The sequence below is a fragment of the Girardinichthys multiradiatus genome, chromosome 6, assembly GCF_021462225.1.
Source record: "Girardinichthys multiradiatus isolate DD_20200921_A chromosome 6, DD_fGirMul_XY1, whole genome shotgun sequence".
NCBI classification, from domain to species: domain Eukaryota; kingdom Metazoa; phylum Chordata; class Actinopteri; order Cyprinodontiformes; family Goodeidae; genus Girardinichthys; species Girardinichthys multiradiatus.
Genome location: NC_061799.1, coordinates 44,921,322 through 44,943,181, shown reverse-complemented (window position 1 = coordinate 44,943,181; position 21,860 = coordinate 44,921,322). Strand labels below are relative to the sequence as shown.

The following is a 21,860-nucleotide window of genomic DNA, read 5'->3' as shown; positions in this document are numbered from 1 at the left end:
AATCATCATTAAACCAAAACCTGAATCTAAATTATGATCAAACTTTTCTGTATTTGTCGATGATGCAACAGGAGAGATTTCAGCTGCAGGAAGAAACAAAGCAGCCGACTGTACTTCTGTTCTCACTGATCAGAGCAACACAAACCACACTGAGACAGAAACACAAACCACCGACACAAACAAGTCATGTTGTTTTGTTCCTCTGAAGACAAAAGCAGGACCAGACGTCCATGTTGCTTCAGCTCCAGTCTCATTATTTCAGTGGCTGATAGTTGAATAAAAAACCTCCTGCAGAGCCGTCAGAGGAGTCTGGACGTCTCAATCAGAGCTGAACTTTGGTTCAGTTCACTTCAAACTGGTTCTGTCTCTGTGGACCTGCTGTCCACTGGTTTCCATCAGACTCACCACACAAAGTATTCAGAGTCACTGCTGACAGCTTCAGTTCTTCAGCTGCTCTCATGTTTAGTGGAGTCCCTCAGGGCTCAGTTCTTGGTTCTGTTATTGACCATTTCAGCCCAGTGTCCCAGCATTGTTCCACTGGTGATTCTGTTCTATGTCTCATTAGAACTAAAGTCAGAACAATCTGGGTTCTCTGCATCCCTGCCTTCCTCCCATTAGGAACCATATTCTTATTTCCTGGAACTAAACCCAGATCAGACTGAAGTCCGTTCTATTGGACCTGATAGTTGTTCTAACAGTGTCACAGTCACACCTTAAAAAACCAACAAAAAGCTCTCAGATGGAAACTTGGCAGATGTTTCTAATCAGTAGCTGAACTTCAACCAGCACATTAAGGTTCTTGTTCAGTCCTGCTGTTTATGGCGGCCCACTCATTACACACCTTCATTTAAGGTTCTGTTGAAATCCTACATGTTCTGTCTCTACTTTACATGTCAGACCTCTGAACCCCTCATTCTGAACCTTGACCCCTCAGATCACAGACTCAGCTGTTGGTTAAAGATCCACGGTTCAGACTTAGAACAAAGAGAACCATGTTTTTACTGTTTTAGCTTCAAGAACGTGGAACAAACTCTCCATCAGCATCAGAACAGCTCAGATAGAGCTGGTTTACAAGACTTTAAACACCTTCATGTTTATATTCTTCATCTATAATTATAAATTGGTTTTCAGTAAATATGTTTTTATTGAATATGATGGTCTAAACTAGATTATTATGGGATAGAATTGGACTGTTGTCTGAACTGGGTCATTTTCTCAGTAAAAGAGTCTCCAGCTTCCTGATTTTATGTTTAAAAACTAAATGAAATAAAAATGTGTATTTGATGAAGGTCTTGTGGGTCCTTGACTCAGACCGGTTCTGTAGAAATTGAGCAGATTGTCCTGAAGCTTCTCAGCATGTTGCTCATCAGCCACAGTTGAGATGAAATATGTCGGGACAAAGACTCCTGGTTTGATGGACCATTGAAGAACAAACACAAACAGTTTATGTGGTCATTTTGGCCACAAGAAGGTTTAATAATTATTTGTCCATAAAGTTGTGTTACAATGAAAGAAAAATGACCAAACTGATGACAAACAATCAAATATGGAGCAGACAGAAATGATCAGAGAGGATCTAAATCAAACTATAAAGTTATTAGAACACAGATTACAGCCCAGGACAGAAATATTTCCTCATCTGGATGGAAATCCTTACAGAAACTCTGTGAAGCTGCAATAAACAGATTCTCTTCATGATCGACTTCAACGCATCATAAGAAGCTTTAAAACAAACAATCAGTAACAATGAAAGGAGGAAAAGTTGGAGAGAAAACAGTGAGTCAGCAGGTGTTCAGATGGTGGACGGTCCCTTGGTTCTGAGCATCATCAGCAGAGAGAGTCCACAGCAGTACACCAGACTCTTCACTATCAGCACCGTGTAGAGCAGGCAGAGCAGCTTCACCCTGCACTGAGACTGGAAGGACACTGACAGACACACAGAGACACAGAGACCTGAGACATCTAGAAATCCAGGTGATGATGAGCTGAAGATGATCATGTATTTGTCAGCAGGAGATCTTACAGTCAGCTTGCTGCAGAGCTGCCAGGTCTGGTCTCTCTGGAGGACAGGAGGCTGCTGGAGCTGGAAGCTCTGGAACAGAAAAGGAGTCAAATGTTTGGAGTTGCAGTGAGAAATGTCCGTCCTCTGCTCCTCTGCTCTCTTTGACAGCGTCTCCACATGAAGCTGAATCACTGCTGAACACAGTCACCAAGCCTTCATTACCTTGTAGTGTTTGGGCCTCCACTCTGCCTCCCTCATGCTGGACAGAGCAGCTGTATTTAGATGAGCCGTTCTCCTGCCGATGGACCAGTAAGATGGAGGCGGTGCGACCCGACTCTCTGAGCTCCAGCTGCTCTCCCTCAGCAGGGGGCAGATCCTCCAGATCACCGTCCTTCTTCTGTCTTTTCCAGGAGATCTGGACCAGAGGAGGAAACATGTCTGAGGCCAGACACAGCAGGGAGCTCTTCCCCTCCAGGTGGGCTCTGGATGCTGCTGGGTACACGCTCACCACGGGCTTCACTACCTTCTCATCTGAAGTTGGACAGCAGCAACAAGCAGCACAGACACACATTGACACAGTCAGCAGCAGCTTCCAGCACTGCACTGCATTCAGTCTGATCCTGGAAACTACATGGACTCTGATCACTAAACTACTCATCAATACAGCACAAAGTTACCTGCAGACACTGGATCCACCTTCACATCAAACACTAACTCATGGCAGCTCCACCAGAGGTTATTATTCTGAAGGAACGCTACTCTTACTGGAGAACATTTCTGGTTCCTCTCCCCACCTCCAGTTACTTCACTGAATGAAGAAAACATGTTTGACCCAGAAATGCAGCAGAACCAGACAAACACCTACAGCTGATGTTAAAGTGAGACTTCTTCTCCACAATCTTCATGGTTCTGATGTTGGTTTCTCTCTGCTGGGCCTGCTGGGCCAGATGGAGGTCAGGTGAACATACAGTAAACAGTAGATATCGTCACTGGAGGACCTTTGACCTGTTCTTGGGGTTAACTGTGGTCCAGTAGGTAGACCAGTCATCTGGAAACCTGAGAGTTGTGGGTTTGATTCCAGCTTCCTCATGTCAATGTGCCCCTGAGCAAGGCACTTAACCCCAGGTTGCTACCGATCTGCGTGTCGCTGAATGAATGTGTGAGTTAGTGAGTGTGACTGGGTGAATGTGGTTCTGGTGTAAAGAGCTTTGAGTGGTCGGTATGAGTAGAACAGTTCTATATAAATTCAGTCCATTTACCATTCTAACATATATATACAGTCATATTTAACACATTAGAATCTGGTTCTGATCAGGCCCGTTTGTCAGATTAGAACCTTTAGAAAATAACAACCTTTCAGCAGGTATTAAACATACTTCTCATTAATCCCACATTTCTGTATTAAATGTTTTTATTGGTCTGATGTAATATTCTGATTTTAAATGCTGTGTTTTCATTGGCTGGAAGCAGAAAATCATCATAATTAACAGAAATAAAGACTTAAAACATCCGTCTGTGTGAAATTAATCTATATAATGTGTTTCACTTAGTGATGGAGTTACTGGAATAAATCAGCTGTTCAATAATATTTTCATTTATTGAATATGACTGGATATTAACTACTGGAAGAACTGGTTTTTAAAAAGCTTCATGTTGTAAAAAATTAGATCAGTTTCTTCTGCCTGAATTTCTTTTCTAATAATGTCATTTATTTTTACTCATTTCTGATTTTATTCTTTAAAATACCAGAAACTACGGAGGCCATAAAGGGACTTTGAAGGGAAAATAAATACATAAAGTTTCATGTTGGCACCAGATACTTTCTACCAATTCATTGTGTGACTCTCAGGATCTTTCAGAGTGTTTCAGGCTGCTGTGTTCATTGAACTGGAAATACGTGACCTAATGGTGCTATATTTCCAGTTTGGGCTGCAGACAAAGACATTGCTGCGTTGCTTGCCAGACGTCACCGTTATGTTGTTTCAGAACCACATTTAAAACGAATCTGAAGCTGGAGAAAGTATTTGGTGCACAGGTGAAATGATCTGCTGCACCAGAACCTTTATTATTTCTTTTCCCTTCAATGTCCCTTAATGAGCTCCGTAAGAATCTACACCTAATTATATATTTTAGTTTTCCATCATTTTCACAAATTAAATCAGATGTTCTGATCCAACAGTTACTCAGAACCTCTGAGCTTCAATCACCTGATCATTAATCATCATAAAATGTCAAATTACATTTTAATGTAGTTTTCTATCATTCATATTTATAAACTAACATATTTAACAACAAAGAATATTAAAATAAATGTTTTTCTCGTTGAAGTTTAGATTTTTTTAAATGAATCAAATTTATAAAAATCTTGAAATAAAATATGATGAAATTTTTCTATATTTAATTTTTCTGAAGTAATTTTGCTGAAAAGCTGCAGATTTCTGACATTTATCTGATTTAATGAATAAAATAATAAAATGTTTAAAAAGCTCAGTGATAAAATCATATTAATATTTGTTCAAGATAAGCTGGTAAAATATTAAATCTGCATGTCCAACATGTCAATAAAATACTTTTTATTTTTATTTATGTCAGAAATGAAAACGCAGACATTTTATGAATGTTTCACAATTTTTCTCATGTTTGATCTTTTGTTTTATTATTTTTCTGTTTGATTTAATAGAAACAAAGTTTAATAACTTTAACCCACAGCTTTAATAACCTGAGTTGTTTTAATTCATCATAAAATTATTTAACTAAAAGGATTTATTTCATGTTATATGATTAAAATCTTTTATTTATTTCTCTTTTTATTGAATAGCTTTTCTACATATATATATTTCATTAAACTGAAACTTGATTTTTGTTATTTATATGTATAATATATATATTTATATATTTATTATAATGTTAAAATGTTTTTTATTCTGAATAATAATAAACAGAAAATCTTTAATGTGAAAACATCCGTCTCATTGAGTCATTAATAAAGATAAAATATTAATAAAAGTCCAAATTAAAACACCATCTTCATCATTTCACAGTAAAATATTTCATGGATCAAACATTTTGACTCTAAATCATATTTTTCAAGGTTTTTATGGAACAAGTTTTCTTTATTTGATGGAAATCAGACAGAAAACCAGGCAGAGAAAAGGAAACTGTGCAGTAAACGGGCCGGGCTCCGAGTTCTGACCCAGAACCGCTGCATCCAGGCCCAACAGTGTGAGAACCTGATGCAGCTGCTCTACCCACTGATCCAACCTGCAGCCACACTGAACACGGGTCAGAACCAGGACGCTAAAAGCATTTGATTCATGGCAGGAAAATGTTTCTGTTGCTCGACTCTGAAAACTCAGAAACTTTGGAAGTTTGAACTCATTGAAACATTTTTACATCGTTGCTGATCAGATCACATTTAGGGTTTTATTACCAGGGAAACTTTCCAACCTTTAAAAGTTAAATCTTTGATACATTCAGAGACATTTTTCATCTTTTTCTGTCTAAATTATATTTTCATTTGATGCATTTTCAGCAGATTAAACAGGATTATTAAAATGATCAAATAATAAGTAGTTTGAAATCCTGAAGTAGCAGAAAGTGACTTTAAACACATTTTAACTTCTATAATAAAACAATAAATGTTGTTTCTTACCTGAAACATACAGTCTGGTTCCAGAACCAAAGAGGTATTCATCACACAGTGAGAAAGACTGCTACAAAAACCTGTCTGCTGTTTTCTGGTCTTATTATATTCAGTTTTTCACTGTCAGCTACATGAAACACTGAGTTTTAGCAGTTAGTAAATGTATAAAGAATATTTGACAGTAATTAGACGTTTATCAACAATATCAGCAGATATTACAGGGTTAGAGTTACTGAGAGTTTCACATATTATTCTCTAATATTTGTAGAAATATTAAATTTATTTCATAAAGTTGTTGAGAGACTTTTTAACATGTTTTTATAAATGATTGATATTTTCATGATGAATTCTCTACTGATGATAAAAACTAACATGTAAATCCTGAAGCAGCAGAAAGTGACTTTAAACACATTTTAACTTCTATAATAAAACAATAAATGTTGCTTCTTACCTGAAACATACAGTTTGGTTCCAGAACCAAAGATGTGGTACCAGAACCCTCCACACCGTGAGAAAGACTGCTCCAAAACCCAGTCTGCTGTTGAATGGGTCAGCTGAGGTGAACCGGTCCAAATGATGAAGCAGGACCATATTTCAGCTCCATGATGTGTTTCTCTAATGTTCACATCAACATGACTGTCTCTTCTTCTCTTCTCTTTTAGCCACACTAGCAGCATGGTTCTGATGTTGATGTCAGTCAGTGGGTCGGTCCACTACTTTAGTCCACATGGACTGGATCTGGGAGTTAGTTCAGATCTTCATGTTGTCCTCAGGATCAACTGGAATAAAGTTTGCTGCTTCTTCATGATTGGATGCAGATTTAAAAAGTGTCTGAATGAGAAGAAAACAGTCCTGTAATATGAGCTGATGTTCAGGAGATCATACCTGAACTGTCTTGGAGACGTTGCTCTGAGCTCCTGTCTGGATCCTTGGCAGAAACATCAGAAATGTGCTCTGAAGATCCAAAGCAGGTCTGAAGGAAGCTCTGCAGACATCATGTATGAAAGCTCTCATCTCTCCCAGTGTGTCTCCTTGTTTGTTGGGATGTTGTCTTGCTGAAAGTCTTCAGTGTGTTCAGTCTGAGCTGCAGCTGCTGAAATCTCCTGTGATCATGAATGCTGCATGGTGGTCTGTGGTTTCCTGGATGCTGATGGTGTCATGAAGCAGAGTGAGAGCTGCGTCTGAGTTGGGAATGGAAACACATCAGGAGAACAAAGCTGGACTCACAGGAAGGAGAAGGAGCAACACTTGGTCATCAATATTGTCCCATCTGGAGACTGATGTTTGGAGTAGATGGAGAGTGTCTGCAGCTGGAGGACAGAGGTGGACATGTTGGAGGAAGGAGGTGAACATGTTGGAGGACGGAGGTGGACATGTTGGGGGACAGAGGTGGACATGTTGGAGGACAGAGGTGAACATGTTGGAGGATGGAGGTGGAGGTGTTGGAGGAAAGAGGTGAACGTGTTGGAGGACAGAGGTGGGCATGTTGGAGGACAGATGTGGACATGTTGGAGGACAGATGTGGACATGTTGGAGGACAGAGGTGGACATGTTGGAGGACAGAGGTGGACATGTTGGAGGTCAGTGGTGGACATGTTGGAGGACAGAGGTGGAGGTGTTGGAGGAAAGAGGTGAACGTGTTGGAGGACAGAGGTGGACATGTTGGAGGACAGAGGTGGATGTGTTGCAGGAAAGATGTGGAGTTGTTGGAGGACAGAGGTGGAGGTGTTGGAGGAAAGAGGTGAACGTGTTGGAGGACAGAGGTGGAGGTGTTGGAGGAAAGAGGTGAACGTGTTGGAGGACAGAGGTGGAGGTGTTGGAGGAAAGAGGTGAACGTGTTGGAGGACAGAGGTGGAGGTGTTGGAGAACGGAGGTGGACATGTTGGAGGACAGAGGTGGAGGTGTTGGAGGAAAGAGGTGAACGTGTTGGAGGACAGAGGTGGAGGTGTTGGAGGAAAGAGGTGAACGTGTTGGAGGACAGAGGTGGAGGTGTTGGAGGAAAGAGGTGAACGTGTTGTAGGACAGAGGTGGAGGTGTTGGAGGAAAGAGGTGAACGTGTTGGAGGAAAGAGGTGGAGGTGTTGGAGAACGGAGGTGGAGGTGTTGGAGAACGGAGGTGGACATGTTGGAGGACAGAGGTGGAGGTGTTGGAGGAAAGAGGTGAACGTGTTGGAGGACAGAGGTGGAGGTGTTGGAGGAAAGAGGTGAACGTGTTGGAGGAAAGAGGTGGAGGTGTTGGAGAACGGAGGTGGAGGTGTTGGAGGAAAGAGGTGAACGTGTTGTAGGACAGAGGTGGAGGTGTTGGAGGAAAGAGGTGAACGTGTTGTAGGACAGAGGTGAACGTGTTGGAGGAAAGAGGTGAACGTGTTGGAGGACAGAGGTGGAGGTGTTGGAGGAAAGAGGTGAACGTGTTGTAGGACAGAGGTGGAGGTGTTGGAGGAAAGAGGTGAACGTGTTGGAGGAAAGAGGTGAACGTGTTGGAGGAAAGAGGTGAACGTGTTGGAGGAAAGAGGTGGAGGTGTTGGAGGACAGAGGTGAACGTGTTGGAGGAAAGAGGTGAACGTGTTGGAGGACAGAGGTGGAGGTGTTGGAGGAAAGAGGTGAACGTGTTGTAGGACAGAGGTGGAGGTGTTGGAGGAAAGAGGTGAACGTGTTGGAGGAAAGAGGTGGAGGTGTTGGAGAACGGAGGTGGAGGTGTTGGAGAACGGAGGTGGACATGTTGGAGGACAGAGGTGGAGGTGTTGGAGGAAAGAGGTGAACGTGTTGGAGGAAAGAGGTGAACGTGTTGGAGGACAGAGGTGGAGGTGTTGGAGGAAAGAGGTGAACGTGTTGTAGGACAGAGGTGGAGGTGTTGGAGGAAAGAGGTGAACGTGTTGGAGGAAAGAGGTGGAGGTGTTGGAGAACGGAGGTGGAGGTGTTGGAGAACGGAGGTGGACATGTTGGAGGACAGAGGTGGAGGTGTTGGAGGAAAGAGGTGAACGTGTTGGAGGACAGAGGTGGAGGTGCTGGAGAACGGAGGTGGATGTGTTGGAGGACAGTGGTGGACATGTTGGAGGACAGAGGTGAACATGTTGGAGGACAGAGGTGGACATGTTGGAGGACAGTGGTGGACATGTTGGAGGACAGAGGTGAACATGTTGGAGGTCAAAGGTGGACATGTTGGAGGACAGAGGTGAACATGTTGGAGGTCAAAGGTGGACATGTTGGAGGACAGAGGTGGACATGTTGGAGGACAGATGTAAACATGTTGGAGGACAGAGGTGGACATGTTGGAGGACAGAGGTGGACATGTTGGAGGACAGAGGTGGATGTGTTGCAGGAAAGATGTGTAGTTGTTGGAGGACAGAGGTGGAGGTGTTGGAGGAAAGAGGTGAACGTGTTGGAGGACAGAGGTGGAGGTGTTGGAGGAAAGAGGTGGACATGTTGGAGGACAGAGGTGGAGGTGTTGGAGAACGGAGGTGGAGGTGTTGGAGAACGGAGGTGGAGGTGTTGGAGAACGGAGGTGGAGGTGTTGGAGAACGGAGGTGGACATGTTGGAGGACAGAGGTGGAGGTGTTGGAGGAAAGAGGTGAACGTGTTGGAGGACAGAGGTGGAGGTGTTGGAGAACGGAGGTGGAGGTGTTGGAGAACGGAGGTGGATGTGTTGGAGGACAGAGGTGGAGGTGCTGGAGAACGGAGGTGGACATGATGGAGGATGGAGGTGGACATGATGGAGGTCAGAGGTGGACATGATGGTGGTCAGAGGTGGACATGATGGAGGTCAGAGGTGGACGTGTTGGAGGATGGAGGTGGACATGATGGAGGACGGAGGTGGACATGTTGGAGGACAGAGGTGGACATGTTGGAGGACAGAGGTGGACATGTTGGAGGATAGAGGTGGACATGATGGAGGACAGAGGTGGACATGTTGGAGGATAGAGGTGGACATGATGGAGGATGGAGGTGGAGAGTCAGGAGTCTGATTCTTTCTTCATCCAACCTGTTTTCATGTGAACTCATGTTTCCAAACAGAAAGTTGAGGTGGTGGAGATGTTGGTGTTGAGACCTCCATCATCCTCCATCATCTCTAATTCTCCAGCTGCTCCTTTCCTCCTCAGGAGAGGAGAACATCGTGATCAGATGAAATGATGGAGATAAAATATGTTCACACTGGTTAAAGTAGAACCTGCTTTGTTAGCATGTTAGCTTTGTTGTATCAGTTTGTATATCAGCCACTGGGCGTCACAATCCACATGTGTTTTGATCATTTCCTTGTTTATTTATGTTCTATGAAGTTTTGCCTTATTTAGTTCATTCCTTTGCATTCATTTGGGTCAGACAGGTCTCTTCATATTTAGTTCATTCCTTTAGGTTTAGTTCCTTTCTTATTTCTTGTGTTCTGTTCTCTGTGTATTTTAGTTCATTCTCTTAGGACAGTGTTAGTCTTTTCCCCTTGGTTATTTATTTATTTGTGTCTAAGCTCAGCTCCATTTGTGTTAATTAGTCTCCCTCCCTCAGCTTCACTGCTTCTATTTTACCACAGGTGTTCCACATCTCCACTGATGAGCTCTTCTGGTTCCTTTGTGATTTTCCAGCCCAACCTCAGTATTTAATCTCCAGGTGTTTTCACAGTTTGTTGCTGGATTCTTTTGTTACTTTGACCGTTACTCTGCCTATCCATGACCTGCTTTTACTGCGATTCCCCCTCTAAGTTCTCCTTCTTGTTCACCATTAAAAAAATCTGTTTTTCTAGTCTGTTTCTGTGCTTTGGGTTCTTTACAAACCACAACATGACTCTGGGAAACCTCCCAGTACTCCCAGTAAGTAGTCCACCTTTGATGACATGCAGTCATTTCAGTCATTGTTCATTTAAAACACTCATTTGAACCAATTCAAAGTTTAGACAGAGTGTCTGTGATTCCTGTTGAAACATGTAGTTCATTTATTTAAAGGGACAGCGCACATTAATCACCATCATTGAAATGTTCCAGATTTAACCTTAGAGGCTAATTTTCATCTGCAGCTCCTGGCAGGTTGATGCTATATAACAAGATTAAAACATTAAATCAGAAGATTTGTTAAATTACAAGATAATAAATTAAAGATTGCCCAACATAAAATGCTGACCTGAGATCAGTCCAAGATTTGTTGCTTAAAATAGAAGAAAGTGAAATTATCTGCAGAAATGTGTTAAACAACAATATCTGCTTGAAGTGTTTTCATTAAGAGCTCATTAACATTAAAAAGGACCAATGGACTTTATTCCATTAGGACATCATGATATGATCTCACTTTTTACTTTAAATCATTTAAAATATTTAATGATTCAGGAAAATGTTGTAACTTCATCTTTAACTTTAAAACTATAAACTTATAAAGTCTGTAAATAATAATGAAGAATCTTCCTGAGCTCAGTGTGTCTCTGAGATGGAGGTGAAATCAGTGAACCTGGGCTGTGGTTTACTGCTCTCTTTCTGTCACAAACACTGTTTGACATCAGTTCATCTGGAGGTTTTTGTTCAGGCTGCAGGGATCATTTCTCACTGTGGTTCCAGACTTCAAGCAGCCGCAGTAGTAGGAGGCTGAATGATCGGGTTTAACTGTATTTATCTTCAACTCACAGCCGTTCTGATCAGCAGAGAAATCACTGATCTGAGGATGACTTGAATAACTTTTGTCGATGTTACAATTTTCTCTATCAATATCAAAGATAACTTTGAATGTTTCTGTTTCTTTCTTCTGGTACCAGAATACATAACTACTAGCACACTGATCCGTTCCTCCACAGCTGAAGGAGACGCTCTGACCTTCTCTCCTGGTCAGAGTTAAATCATCCTGACTCAGCTGTGTTGCCATGGCAGCCAGCGCTGTAGAGACACAGACAGACAGGTGAAGGTCAGTGGGACAGTGTTTGTTCCAGGTGTTGGCTCCTGATTGGCTGGAAACACTCACCTGAACACAGACAGCACAGAGCAGCAGCTGGGAGGAAAAGCATTTTGTGCAGTGGTGTTTCCTCTGGTGAACCTGGGGAGAAGTGGAGCTCTGATGCAGCTGAGGCCAAACAAGGACGAGCTGTGAGATCAGACGAGGACCACGTGGTTTCTAACGGCTCCTCAAAGCTCCCATCAGCCCCTGCTGCCCACAGATAAGACTGCTGCTGCTGATCTAGTTTTCACATCTCCACCCATCAGAAGGTTACTGGGACACCCTGGACTGGTTACCAGTCATTTAAAGGGACAGTATTTTCTAAAAAGCAACAGAGTTAATCACTTTGGTGCTGTGCCACCCGGACAGTTATTTATTTCAAATTAAGTCTTAAAAATTAAAGGCTGAAAAACCACAGCAGACATCTTTGGAACCAGAATATGTTTAAATTGGAAAACATGCAGTTATCCTTCCAGCGCCTCGGTAACCGATGTTCTTCAATTTAATCGTCTCTGCCTCCCTCTGCTGGTCAGGATATGAAATGGCTCCCAGGTTCTTGTTTCCATCTGTTCTTTCACTCACTGCTACTTCTCTGTTAAAATAAAATATTTATTCTCCATATTACATCTTAAAAAGAGTGAAACTCAGGCAAATTGAAAACAAACACAGGAGTGGGAATGGATCAGAACCAGAATATTTCATGAATTCCAGACAGGTAGGATGTTGTTTCAGTCTCTGTTTAAGTGAAAATATTTAAAAATATGAAACAAAGAAATTTAACAGAAAAGAAAATAATTTGTAAATAAGCAATGAGAAGTTAAATAAAAATAAGAAGTTCCAGTGAGATTCAAGTTTAAACACTATGGTAAATAAATTAAACTCCTTTTTTAAGTGAGCGGTACTGTACAAAAACTGCACTAGTTTAACGAAAGTCTGTTAGATGATAAATTAAATGGTGTGTAAAGTCTCAACAGCCCACAGTATCTGGGCTGCAAATTATTTTATTTTGATTTTATTAATTATTGGATTAATTGCGGGCTGCACGGTGGTGCAGTTGGTAGCACTGTTACCTTGCAGCAAGAAGGTCCTGGGTTCAATTCCTGGCCAGGGATCTTTCTGCATGGTGTTTGCATGTTCTCCCCGTGCATGCGTGGGTTCTCACCGGGTACTCTGGCTTCCTCCCACAGTCCAAAGACATGCCTGTTAGGTTAATTGGTCAATCTAAATTGACCTTAGGTGTATGAATGAGTGTGCATGGTTGTTTGTGTGTTGCCCTGCGATGGACTGACAACCTGTCCAGGGTAAACCCCGCCTCCTGCCCATAGACTGCTGGAGATAGGCACCAGCTACCCTGTGACCCACTATGGAATAAGTGGTAGAAAATGAATGACTGACTGACATTCTCCATCATCCGGGCCATGGCGAATCCAAAAAACAATATTGGACTTAATGTCTTGTAGTTGAAGATGTTTTGCTGATCTGAAAAGCTGACAAGGACATTGTCATACCCAACATTGCTGGAACATGTGAGAAAGTCAGGAAATTTCCTCCAAGCACAACATCCCAGTGACCTTCAGACCTCACCAGACTCACCAAAGACAGAGGTTGGTTTATCCCAAGGACAAAATACCTCATCACAAACTGAGCTGCAGGGTTTATGTAGTTCAGAGCAGCGAGGAATGTCCAGACCTTTATATTGGAGAAACTCAACAACCTCTCCATAGATGCATGGCTCAACACAGAAGAGCCTGCTTCTAAGAACAAGCCTCAGCTGAGCCTCTGCTCCTCCAGGATAAGGGACATTCTTTTCAGGACTAATATCTTCACATTTTGGACAGAGAAGATAGATGGTTTAAGAGAGCAGACCACCTCTAAACAGAGAGGAACCCTGCAGCAGAGGCCCTTCTGTTCCTCTGTTACAATATGTTCTCATTTTGTAAAAATCACACTTGAAAGTTTTAGGATTAGGCCTTAATATGTTGAATATAGACTTTCGTTCTCGTACTCATCGTCTTCCGCTTTATCCGGGACCGGGTCGCGGTCTCAGACTCAGTAGAGACGCCCAGACGTCCCTCTCTCCAGACACCTCCTCCAGCTCCTCCAGGGGAGCCCAAGGCGTTCCCAGGCCAGCCGAGAGACATAGTCCCTCCAGCGTGTCCTGGGCCTCCTCCCGGTGGGACCTGCCTGGACCACCTCCTCAGGAAGGTGTCCAGGTGAATATGGACTTTAATAAATGAAATATAGAACCCTTTAATAGTTCTGATTATGTTTTCAATGACCACCAGAGATCTCCACCTATAGAGGATAGTTTCTCCTGACATCATTTCCACCTTAGTTTATAAACACTATTGGTGTGTTATATCATCATTTTGAGGTATTAAAAATGAATAAATCCTGTTTCAAACACTGAATGGATCTCCATTTTACACCCATTCTGGTACCAGTCAGGTCAGTGGTCTATGTTGTGTATTATTACTATGTTTAGTTATTCAATATTTAATCAAATAACTTTCAAAGGATCAAAAAACTACTGAACTATATACAAATAAAGGGAAAAGGGGGCCAATAAAAAAAAAGATTGAAATCCAAACTGAAATGATGCAACAATATTACAGTTTAGTGTGGATAGTTTTAGGAACCAAGGTTTATTTTGAGGAATTTGGAAATTAGTTTTAAAACTAATTAAGAAAGAATAGTGTTTGTTCTAACAACCAGTCACAATGCAAATTTGATGAGTAGATTAAACATCATTTTAATCAAGTAGATTTTTATTGTTAGGTAATGCCCTGCGATGGACTGGTGACCCTTCCAGGGTGAACCCCGCCTCTCGCCCACAGACGGCTGGAGATAGACACCAGCTTCCCCACGACCCACTATGGAAGAAGTGGTAGAAAAAAATAACTGACTGACTGTTAAGTAATGATCTGTCAGTGAATAATTGAACTGAATTATAAAATGTTAGACAGTGAAGGGAAACTTTGTTTTAAACTCAATAATACTGAGCTTGAATGTGAACAAGTTATTGTTTTTAAAGGTTTTATGTCTTCCACCCACTGTACTGCTAAAAGTATTGCTAATATTTCTCCTGTGTATACTAATAAACCATTTGTGATTCCTTTTCCTACTTTTATTTGAAATGTCGGTACTATGACGACTATTCGGATTTTATCATTTGTTTTCAATGCATCTGTATAAATCTGAAGGTATTGGTAATAATTATTATAATATTCATGTACTGTATTTAAATCTAATATACATGTTATTTTCTTTTTTTCCATTAATGACATATCTACCTGTGCTTCTGGTAAAATCCAGGGTGGTACTGCTGCTTGTCTTCTAACAGGTACCAGAAGGCCTGACTTCATCACCCCAGTTTTAGATGATTTACATTGGCTACCTGTTGATTTAAAGATTTATTGTCGGTTTTATTAACTGATAAAACATCCCTGTCCTACCCTGTGAGGAAGAGGGGATATATTTTCTTTAATTTTGATTTCTTCCTCATTAAAATCTTTCAGAATGTATTTTGATTTAGTCATGTTAAGACAGAGTATCTTTAACAAACCAGATCACCTTTTTGACCATCTGCCGTCACAAAGGTCCAGTCCTGCTTCACAGAATCTTCTTTAATCATTGATCTCTATAACTTTTAGCAGAACATCTTATAGTGGATTTCTCATTAAACACTTCTTGCTGTAAGACATCATCTTCTCATCCATAAGCTGAGCTGCAGCCCAAATTCCTTTGGACCTCCATTCATCCATGTACATGACTTGTTTACTGAGACTGATTTATCTGTTATTCCATAATAGAGTATTTAGAGGAGAGAAACTGTTATTAGATTCATTTCTAGAACAGAAAAAGCTGCTGGTGGAGATCAGAGAATTTCTCTGGTAATGAGCTGCAGTTAAAATCACAAAAAGTCTATTTGACCCATTTTACCATAAATTATGTTTGGAATAATGTCCCAAACAGAGATTCTATCTTTTTAAATAATCAATTTTGATTTTAACCCAATGATAACAGTGCAAAACAATAAACAGTTTTCCTCTCATGTCGTCCTCCGGTGTTGCAGGAGCGCACACACTTGTTTAAATTAGGTAGGTCATATGATCTTCAATAGCTTCATAAAAACCATAAATAAATAACAAATGAATAAAAACTGCTCACATTTGAATCCTTTGGTTTCTGTTAAAGTTTCAACCTCAATACATTAATAATGCACCAAACACAAACATTTCTATAAGCTACGTTTTGTTGCTTGTTTGGTTAAAACATCTGCATCCAAATGATTAGTTGGACAATACTTTAGGATAATTTTTTCTTCATTAGAGCTGATCTGATAGAGTATTATTTAACATCCACATGCTTACATCTATGCCTGCATACAGGATTATTAGCTAAGGACATGGTACCCTGATTGTCTTTATAGACCTTGCATACATAATTGAGATAACACATGTTAAAAAACAACTGTCTCACATATAACCACCCCTGTATAATAGCATATATAAGGAAATATTGGTTAAAATATAAAACTACAAACCAAATTTTTCACATTTTTGCTAAATAAGCTGAAGTTGAAACTAATCTGAAATAAGCAGCTTTTGAGCAGTAATAGGTTTGGTTTGGCTATGAAAAACAATAAGTGTCTGTTAGGTATTATTTAGTCAACTCAGAGGTAAGAACGATACAGTCAGAGTTACTTGTGACAAGGGTAGCCCACTTTGCAGTGAAACTACAAAGTTTTTGACACCCTATCTCTTTATTTATATGCACAGTTCAACAGACAGTTCAGACAGGGTGTGTGTGTGTGAGACGGAAAGGAGGCTGGTTCACACAGAGATAACAATGATCTCACACACACAGGGAGGAAGGCATAGTGCAGGTGCCTTGCAACACAAAGTTTTTACATGAGTGATAACAAGTTTTTGCACCAATCCAACAGTCCCTCCTTTTATCACAAGTAAAAACATTTAATATAAAAACGAATAAAAAAAAATACTTTGTATGAGCGAAAACCCACGGACGGTAAACAGATTATATTTTGTGGGAAATACTCATACGGTCCCACCGCCCTCGGCGACCATTAAAAGTTAAATGTTGATTAATACTTGAAATCATAAAAATAAAAGAATAATACTTGAAATCATAAAAATAAAAGAATAATACTTGAAATCATAAAAATAAAAGAATAATACTTGAAATCATAAAAATAAAAGAATAATACTTGAAATCATAAAAATAAAAGAATAATACTTGAAATCATAAAAATAAAAGAATAATATTTGAAAACATAAAAATAAAAGAATAATATTTGAAAACATAAAAATAAAAGAATTAAAAAATCTGCCCTGTTTATGTCATCATTGTACTTTTTCTCATTTCACTTGAGCAACAACTTCTTTCAATTTTCTGCTGTAAGGTCATTTTATGAAATACAATGTATGAGTACACTCAGGCTTTCGATGTGATTTATTTACAACATGTCATCATAATCATCCCCTTCATTTTCGTTCATTTCTACCTAGTTCAGTGTTGCATATGCTACCGTGACTGACTGAGTTACTATTCTTTGTACCATGCATTTGCAACATATTGACAGGAGACACAGAAAGCCCATGCATGCTATTACTGCAACTAAGAGAACCTTAAACAGATTTATCCATCCCCCTGTGAGCATCCAATCTAACCAAGAAGAGTTAGGATCTGGGTGGTCATGTGCCATGACATTTTGCAGATTCTGTAGGTTGTTTAATGCTCCCGTTATGTTTGCAGAGTGTATATTATCTGGGATATATGTGCAACAGGTGTTATTCAATAGAACACAAACGCCCCCCGTTGATGCTGTTAGAATATCCAAAGCCATGCGGTTCTGAATTATCATGGCTCGCATAGCGCTCATTTCTGTGTTTTGACCCTCTTCTACTATTATGGAGTTATTTAGAAACAATCCAAATCGATAACTTAAAGTTTCTACGCGCAGCATTAATTTGCCCACACCTAACCAGGGTAAGAGAGATAATAATGTTTTATCATCTTTAGACCAAAGTTTAAATTCATCTGGGACATTTGTTCCCCAAATGGGGTCATGTGATTTAACATCTATTTCCCTTTTTCATCTCCTATGTGGTATAACTATAGTCTGCTTACTAAGTACCACAGTGTGATCTGATGTGAAAACTGGGGCACATACACCATACCAACTGGGTGGAAGTACATAAGCATTATTATCACATAACCATGCCACCCCTTCTATCCAGTATGTGCCGTTTCCGGGATTATTCCTGTAAGTGTAGAAGTAGTTACATTTCGTAGTATTCCCTACAAAATGAGTATGATTCCCTGTAATATTTTGTCTTATGCAGTGTCGATGGTTTCCGGGGTCTGTTACATATGCTTTGAATGGTTCTGATATCCCTGTAATGTTGAGAGGTTGCCATTGTTTTCTGTCGCAAGTGCAGTTTTCTGGGTCACAGCTATAATTTAATCTCTGGTCACTGAAAGATTGGTCTGGCATAAGAAATAACTTTTTATTTGTATATCCTATCAGGCCCATTGATATGGCGCAACTTGTCTCGGTGAGGTTCATAGCTTTGACATATATGGTGGGGCCTTGGGAATGCACGGGCATTATAGAACACACATAACAATCAGTTTTATTTTGAGTTTTAGCTGTGTCATACACATAACGATACCAGTAATTTTGCAGAAATGGGTGTGTGTCATGTCCTTCCGTCAGTGGTCTGAGATGGGTCCCGTCTGATGTCCATCTCTTCTGGTTCGGTATCGCCTCCTGTGGATCCTGCTTTAGATAGAGAAAGAGTCCTGCTACCAGAATTAAGCTCAGGCTTATCAGTCCTGTCCACATGTTACAGAGAGCCATTTTATAATTGGGCACAGATCAGCTGTTTTCTTCACCGGTTTGAGACGCTGGGCCATACGGGTCCTCCAACTCCTTTGAACCCGGACTTCCTCTGCTACCCCGTCGGTTGGTTTGGCTCCTGTAACGGCAAAACTGGCTTACAGTGGCTTTTATGGATCCAGGAAGGCCTCTCTGCTATTTTCAGAGCTGTGGGCGTTGTTAGGAGTACTTGAAACGGCCCTTTCCACCAAGGAGTGCTCCAATCCTTCCGGTGGAGTGTCTTAATCAGGACCAGGTCTCCAGGCCTCAGGTCATTCTGTGGGATAGGAGCAGAGATTATCGGCAGACCACTGGACATTTGTTCTTCTTTTGTCTGCAACATTTTATTCATTCACTCAACTAATAAAGTTTCCTGTTGTGCTTTCTCTATTTCATTCATGTCAGAGGGCAGAGAAAACGGTCTGCCATGTACTATTTCTTTGAGAATACAAATTCACATCAGCAACTTGGTGTCACGTGATCTCAGACTCAGAATATAGTGGGTGGAGCCATACAATGATGTACAGTAGGTGGCAAATGGAGTAAGACCAGTTTGATTTGGAGTTATTCTCATCCATAATTTAACCAGGGATAGGCATCCGGGCCATGGCCTCCCTGTTTCTTCCATTGTTTTCCTTAATCTTTAACTGAAACCCTAATGCTTTAGAACTTAGTTCTATTAATTTATTTACAAAATGAGTTCCATTATCTGACCTTATAATCTGTGGGATACCATATGTGGGGAAGAAATGTGTCACTAGGTTCATCTATTACAACTAGGCAATATTTCTTCCCCCGTGTTTGCAACAAATTATGCATGATCTGCAAAAATGATTTGCATAGTCAGAAATATTTATAGTGTAGCATTAATGCTTTACCAGATGTGACATATTCCCCCCTTTGACACGTGGGTCTTCCCAATGTGTCACTGTAGCCGCTGTGTTGTATACATCTTTTGGGAGGATTGGTTTATCTTCTATCTGATAAATGTCATCTTTTTTCTGTGCTCCTCTCTTTAGCCAGGCCTTTATTTCTGTCTTGGTTGCTGACTGTTGGGCGTCTTTCAGCTCGTCTGTGTCTATAAATAGCAGATCTGACATTTTCTCTTTAATAGGTTGAAATGAGTTAGTTCTGTCCCTGATGATGTTTTAAAACCTCTATTTTGCCAAATCTTAGCATGGTGATGTACTGATCCGAAAACGTATTGGCTGTCTGTGTATATAGTAAGTATTTGTCCCTCATGTAATTCACAGGCTCTTACTACAGCATATAATTCTGCTGTTTGGGCTGAGCATGTATTGGGTAGAGATTTAGCTTCTATTATCCTATCGATGGTTGTTACTGCATAACCAACTCTATTCTTTCCATATTCATCTTTAGATGCTGAGCCATCTACAAACACAACACATGAATCTGGTATAAGGGTTTGAGAAATGTCTTGTCTGGGTTTGGTGTCTTCTTCAACTTTTGCTTTATAAGAATGTGGTTTTCCATCTTCTGCAGTAGGTATTAGAGTACTTGGATTTAAAGAGTACATCTTTTTAGAGTTATGTTTGGCTGTGATAATAATAGCGATGTCAGTGTGATATGTCTTGCATGTAGCGTCAGGTGCTTCTTTTAATATTCCTGACTTCAACATATCTTGTATTACTGGCTTAGTACCTTCTTCAGCTTCTGGCTTTAAGGGGTATTGACGGACTGATTGCCTTTTTTCAGATATTAGTTTAACCTTGTATGGTGGGAACCCCTTTATAAGTCCTACATCAGTTGATGATTGGGACCACAGTTCAGGTGGGACAGCAGATAGGGCAGGATGCATGTTGCTCTCTTTGCTCTCAGCTAAACCCTGTATTTGTCCCTCTGCCTCATCTAAATGTGTCCTTGGATGGACTTTGACTATCCACCCTAGAATGAGCTTCCAGATTCCTGTATTAGGATCTACCTTTGACAGTGTCAGTGCTGTTCCTGCAGAGGTTTAAAGCCTCTGTTTTTCCAAATTCTTATTATTATTTTTTATCATATTTTATAAAGTAAGTCCTTATTACATTTAAAAATGAGATCACTATTTTTGGTAGTTGCTATTATTATAAATAATGCTTGGTTTAGTTCTTATTAAAAATAAAAAATAAAAACTCACTCACTGATGAACACAAAAAATGAAGGCATATTATATCTTATAATCTTAGTTTATCTTACCCAGTTTTATAGATACAACATACAGTTTCAGTCAGCTTTGTATTTAGTTCAAGTAACTAAAGTTTGTTTCAATTAACTAAAGTTTTCTCTATTTCAGTCCAGTCCAGTAATTCTGTTAAGGTTCATTTCATCTTATGTTAAGTTTGAGTCTAATTCAATCATTTTGAACCTGACTGGAAAAAGTCTAAACATCTGTTTAAATCTTTTTGTTTTACCATAGAGAACTGACCTAATATTATTATGGTAATGTTGAGGACTCTAATTTTTACATAACATGAAACAAACATTTATTTCACAAAAACAGAAAGTCAAACACAGACATTTGGTCACATGAAAGTTTAAATACCCTGTTTGTAAAAGAATTATGAAAAATTGAAGACGGGTCTATGAGCTTTCTTATGGTTATCAGTATTTTCAATAGAGGTAGAACCTTTGCCATCTTTATATGATTTTTCGAAAAAGATTCTGGAAACCTTATTAAGATATAAATTTGGCAAAGATCATCAGAACATCAGCAGCAGTGAGAGTGAAAGTGGTCATTATGTCCTCCAGGAGCCTAAGCCTATAGCAGCATAACTACAGAGATAACTCAGGATAAACTAAGCCACTCTAACTATAACCTTTATCAAAAAGGAAAGTTTTAAGCCTAGCCTTAAAAGTAGACAGGGTGTCTGCCTCACGGACTAAAACTGGGAGCTGGTTCCACAGGAGAGGAGCCTGATAACTAAAGGATCTGCCTCCCATTCTACTTCTAGAGACTCTAGGAACCACCAGTAAACCTGCAGTCTGAGAACAAAGTGCCCTGTTAGGAACATATGGACCAATCAGATCTCTGATGTATGATGGAGCTAGATCATTAAGGGCTTTATATGTGAGGAGGAGAATTTTAAATTATATTCTGGATTTAACAGGGAGCCAATGAAGGGAAGCTAAAATAGGAGAAATATGATCTCTCTTTTTAATTTTCATCAGAACTCTTGCTGCAGCATTTTGAATCAGCTGAAGGCTTTTAACTGCATTTTGTGGACATCCTGATAGTAAAGAATTACAATAGTCCAGCCTTGAAGTAACAAATGCATGGACTAGTTTTTCAGCTTAACTCCTGGACAGGATATTTCTAATTTTGGCAATGTTCTGGAGATGAAAGAAGGAAATCCTAGAAACCTGTTTAATATGGGATTTAAATGACATGTCCTGGTCAAAAATAACACC

At 40.1% G+C, this 21,860-nt stretch overlaps 1 protein-coding gene across 1 annotated transcript; it reads right to left on the bottom strand.

The window, feature by feature from the left end:
- Positions 1 to 1,438: 1,438 nt before the first annotated feature.
- Positions 1,439 to 11,833, bottom strand: LOC124870150 (immunoglobulin lambda-1 light chain-like). The gene is made up of 7 exons (XM_047368676.1): positions 11,576 to 11,833; positions 11,149 to 11,490; positions 6,873 to 6,955; positions 5,655 to 5,712; positions 2,225 to 2,533; positions 2,024 to 2,092; positions 1,439 to 1,926 (listed from the first exon to the last, which is right to left on the bottom strand). The coding sequence occupies exons 1-7, from the start codon at positions 11,616 to 11,618 to the stop codon at positions 1,793 to 1,795; spliced, it is 1,038 nt and encodes a 345-aa protein (XP_047224632.1). The 5' UTR covers positions 11,619 to 11,833; the 3' UTR covers positions 1,439 to 1,792.
- Positions 11,834 to 21,860: the final 10,027 nt, after the last annotated feature.

Coding starts and splice junctions, on each gene's coding strand:
- LOC124870150 (XM_047368676.1), bottom strand. CDS start 11,618: ATGCTTTTCCTCCCAGCTGCTGCTCTGTGCTGTCTGTGTTCAG. Junction 6,956..11,148: donor AGTGAGAAATGATCCCTGCA/GCCTGAACAAAA, acceptor TCTGTCCTCCAG/CTGCAGACACTCTCCATCTA. Junction 2,534..5,654: donor AACCAGACTGTATGTTTCAG/GTAAGAAACAAC, acceptor GTCCAACTTCAG/ATGAGAAGGTAGTGAAGCCC.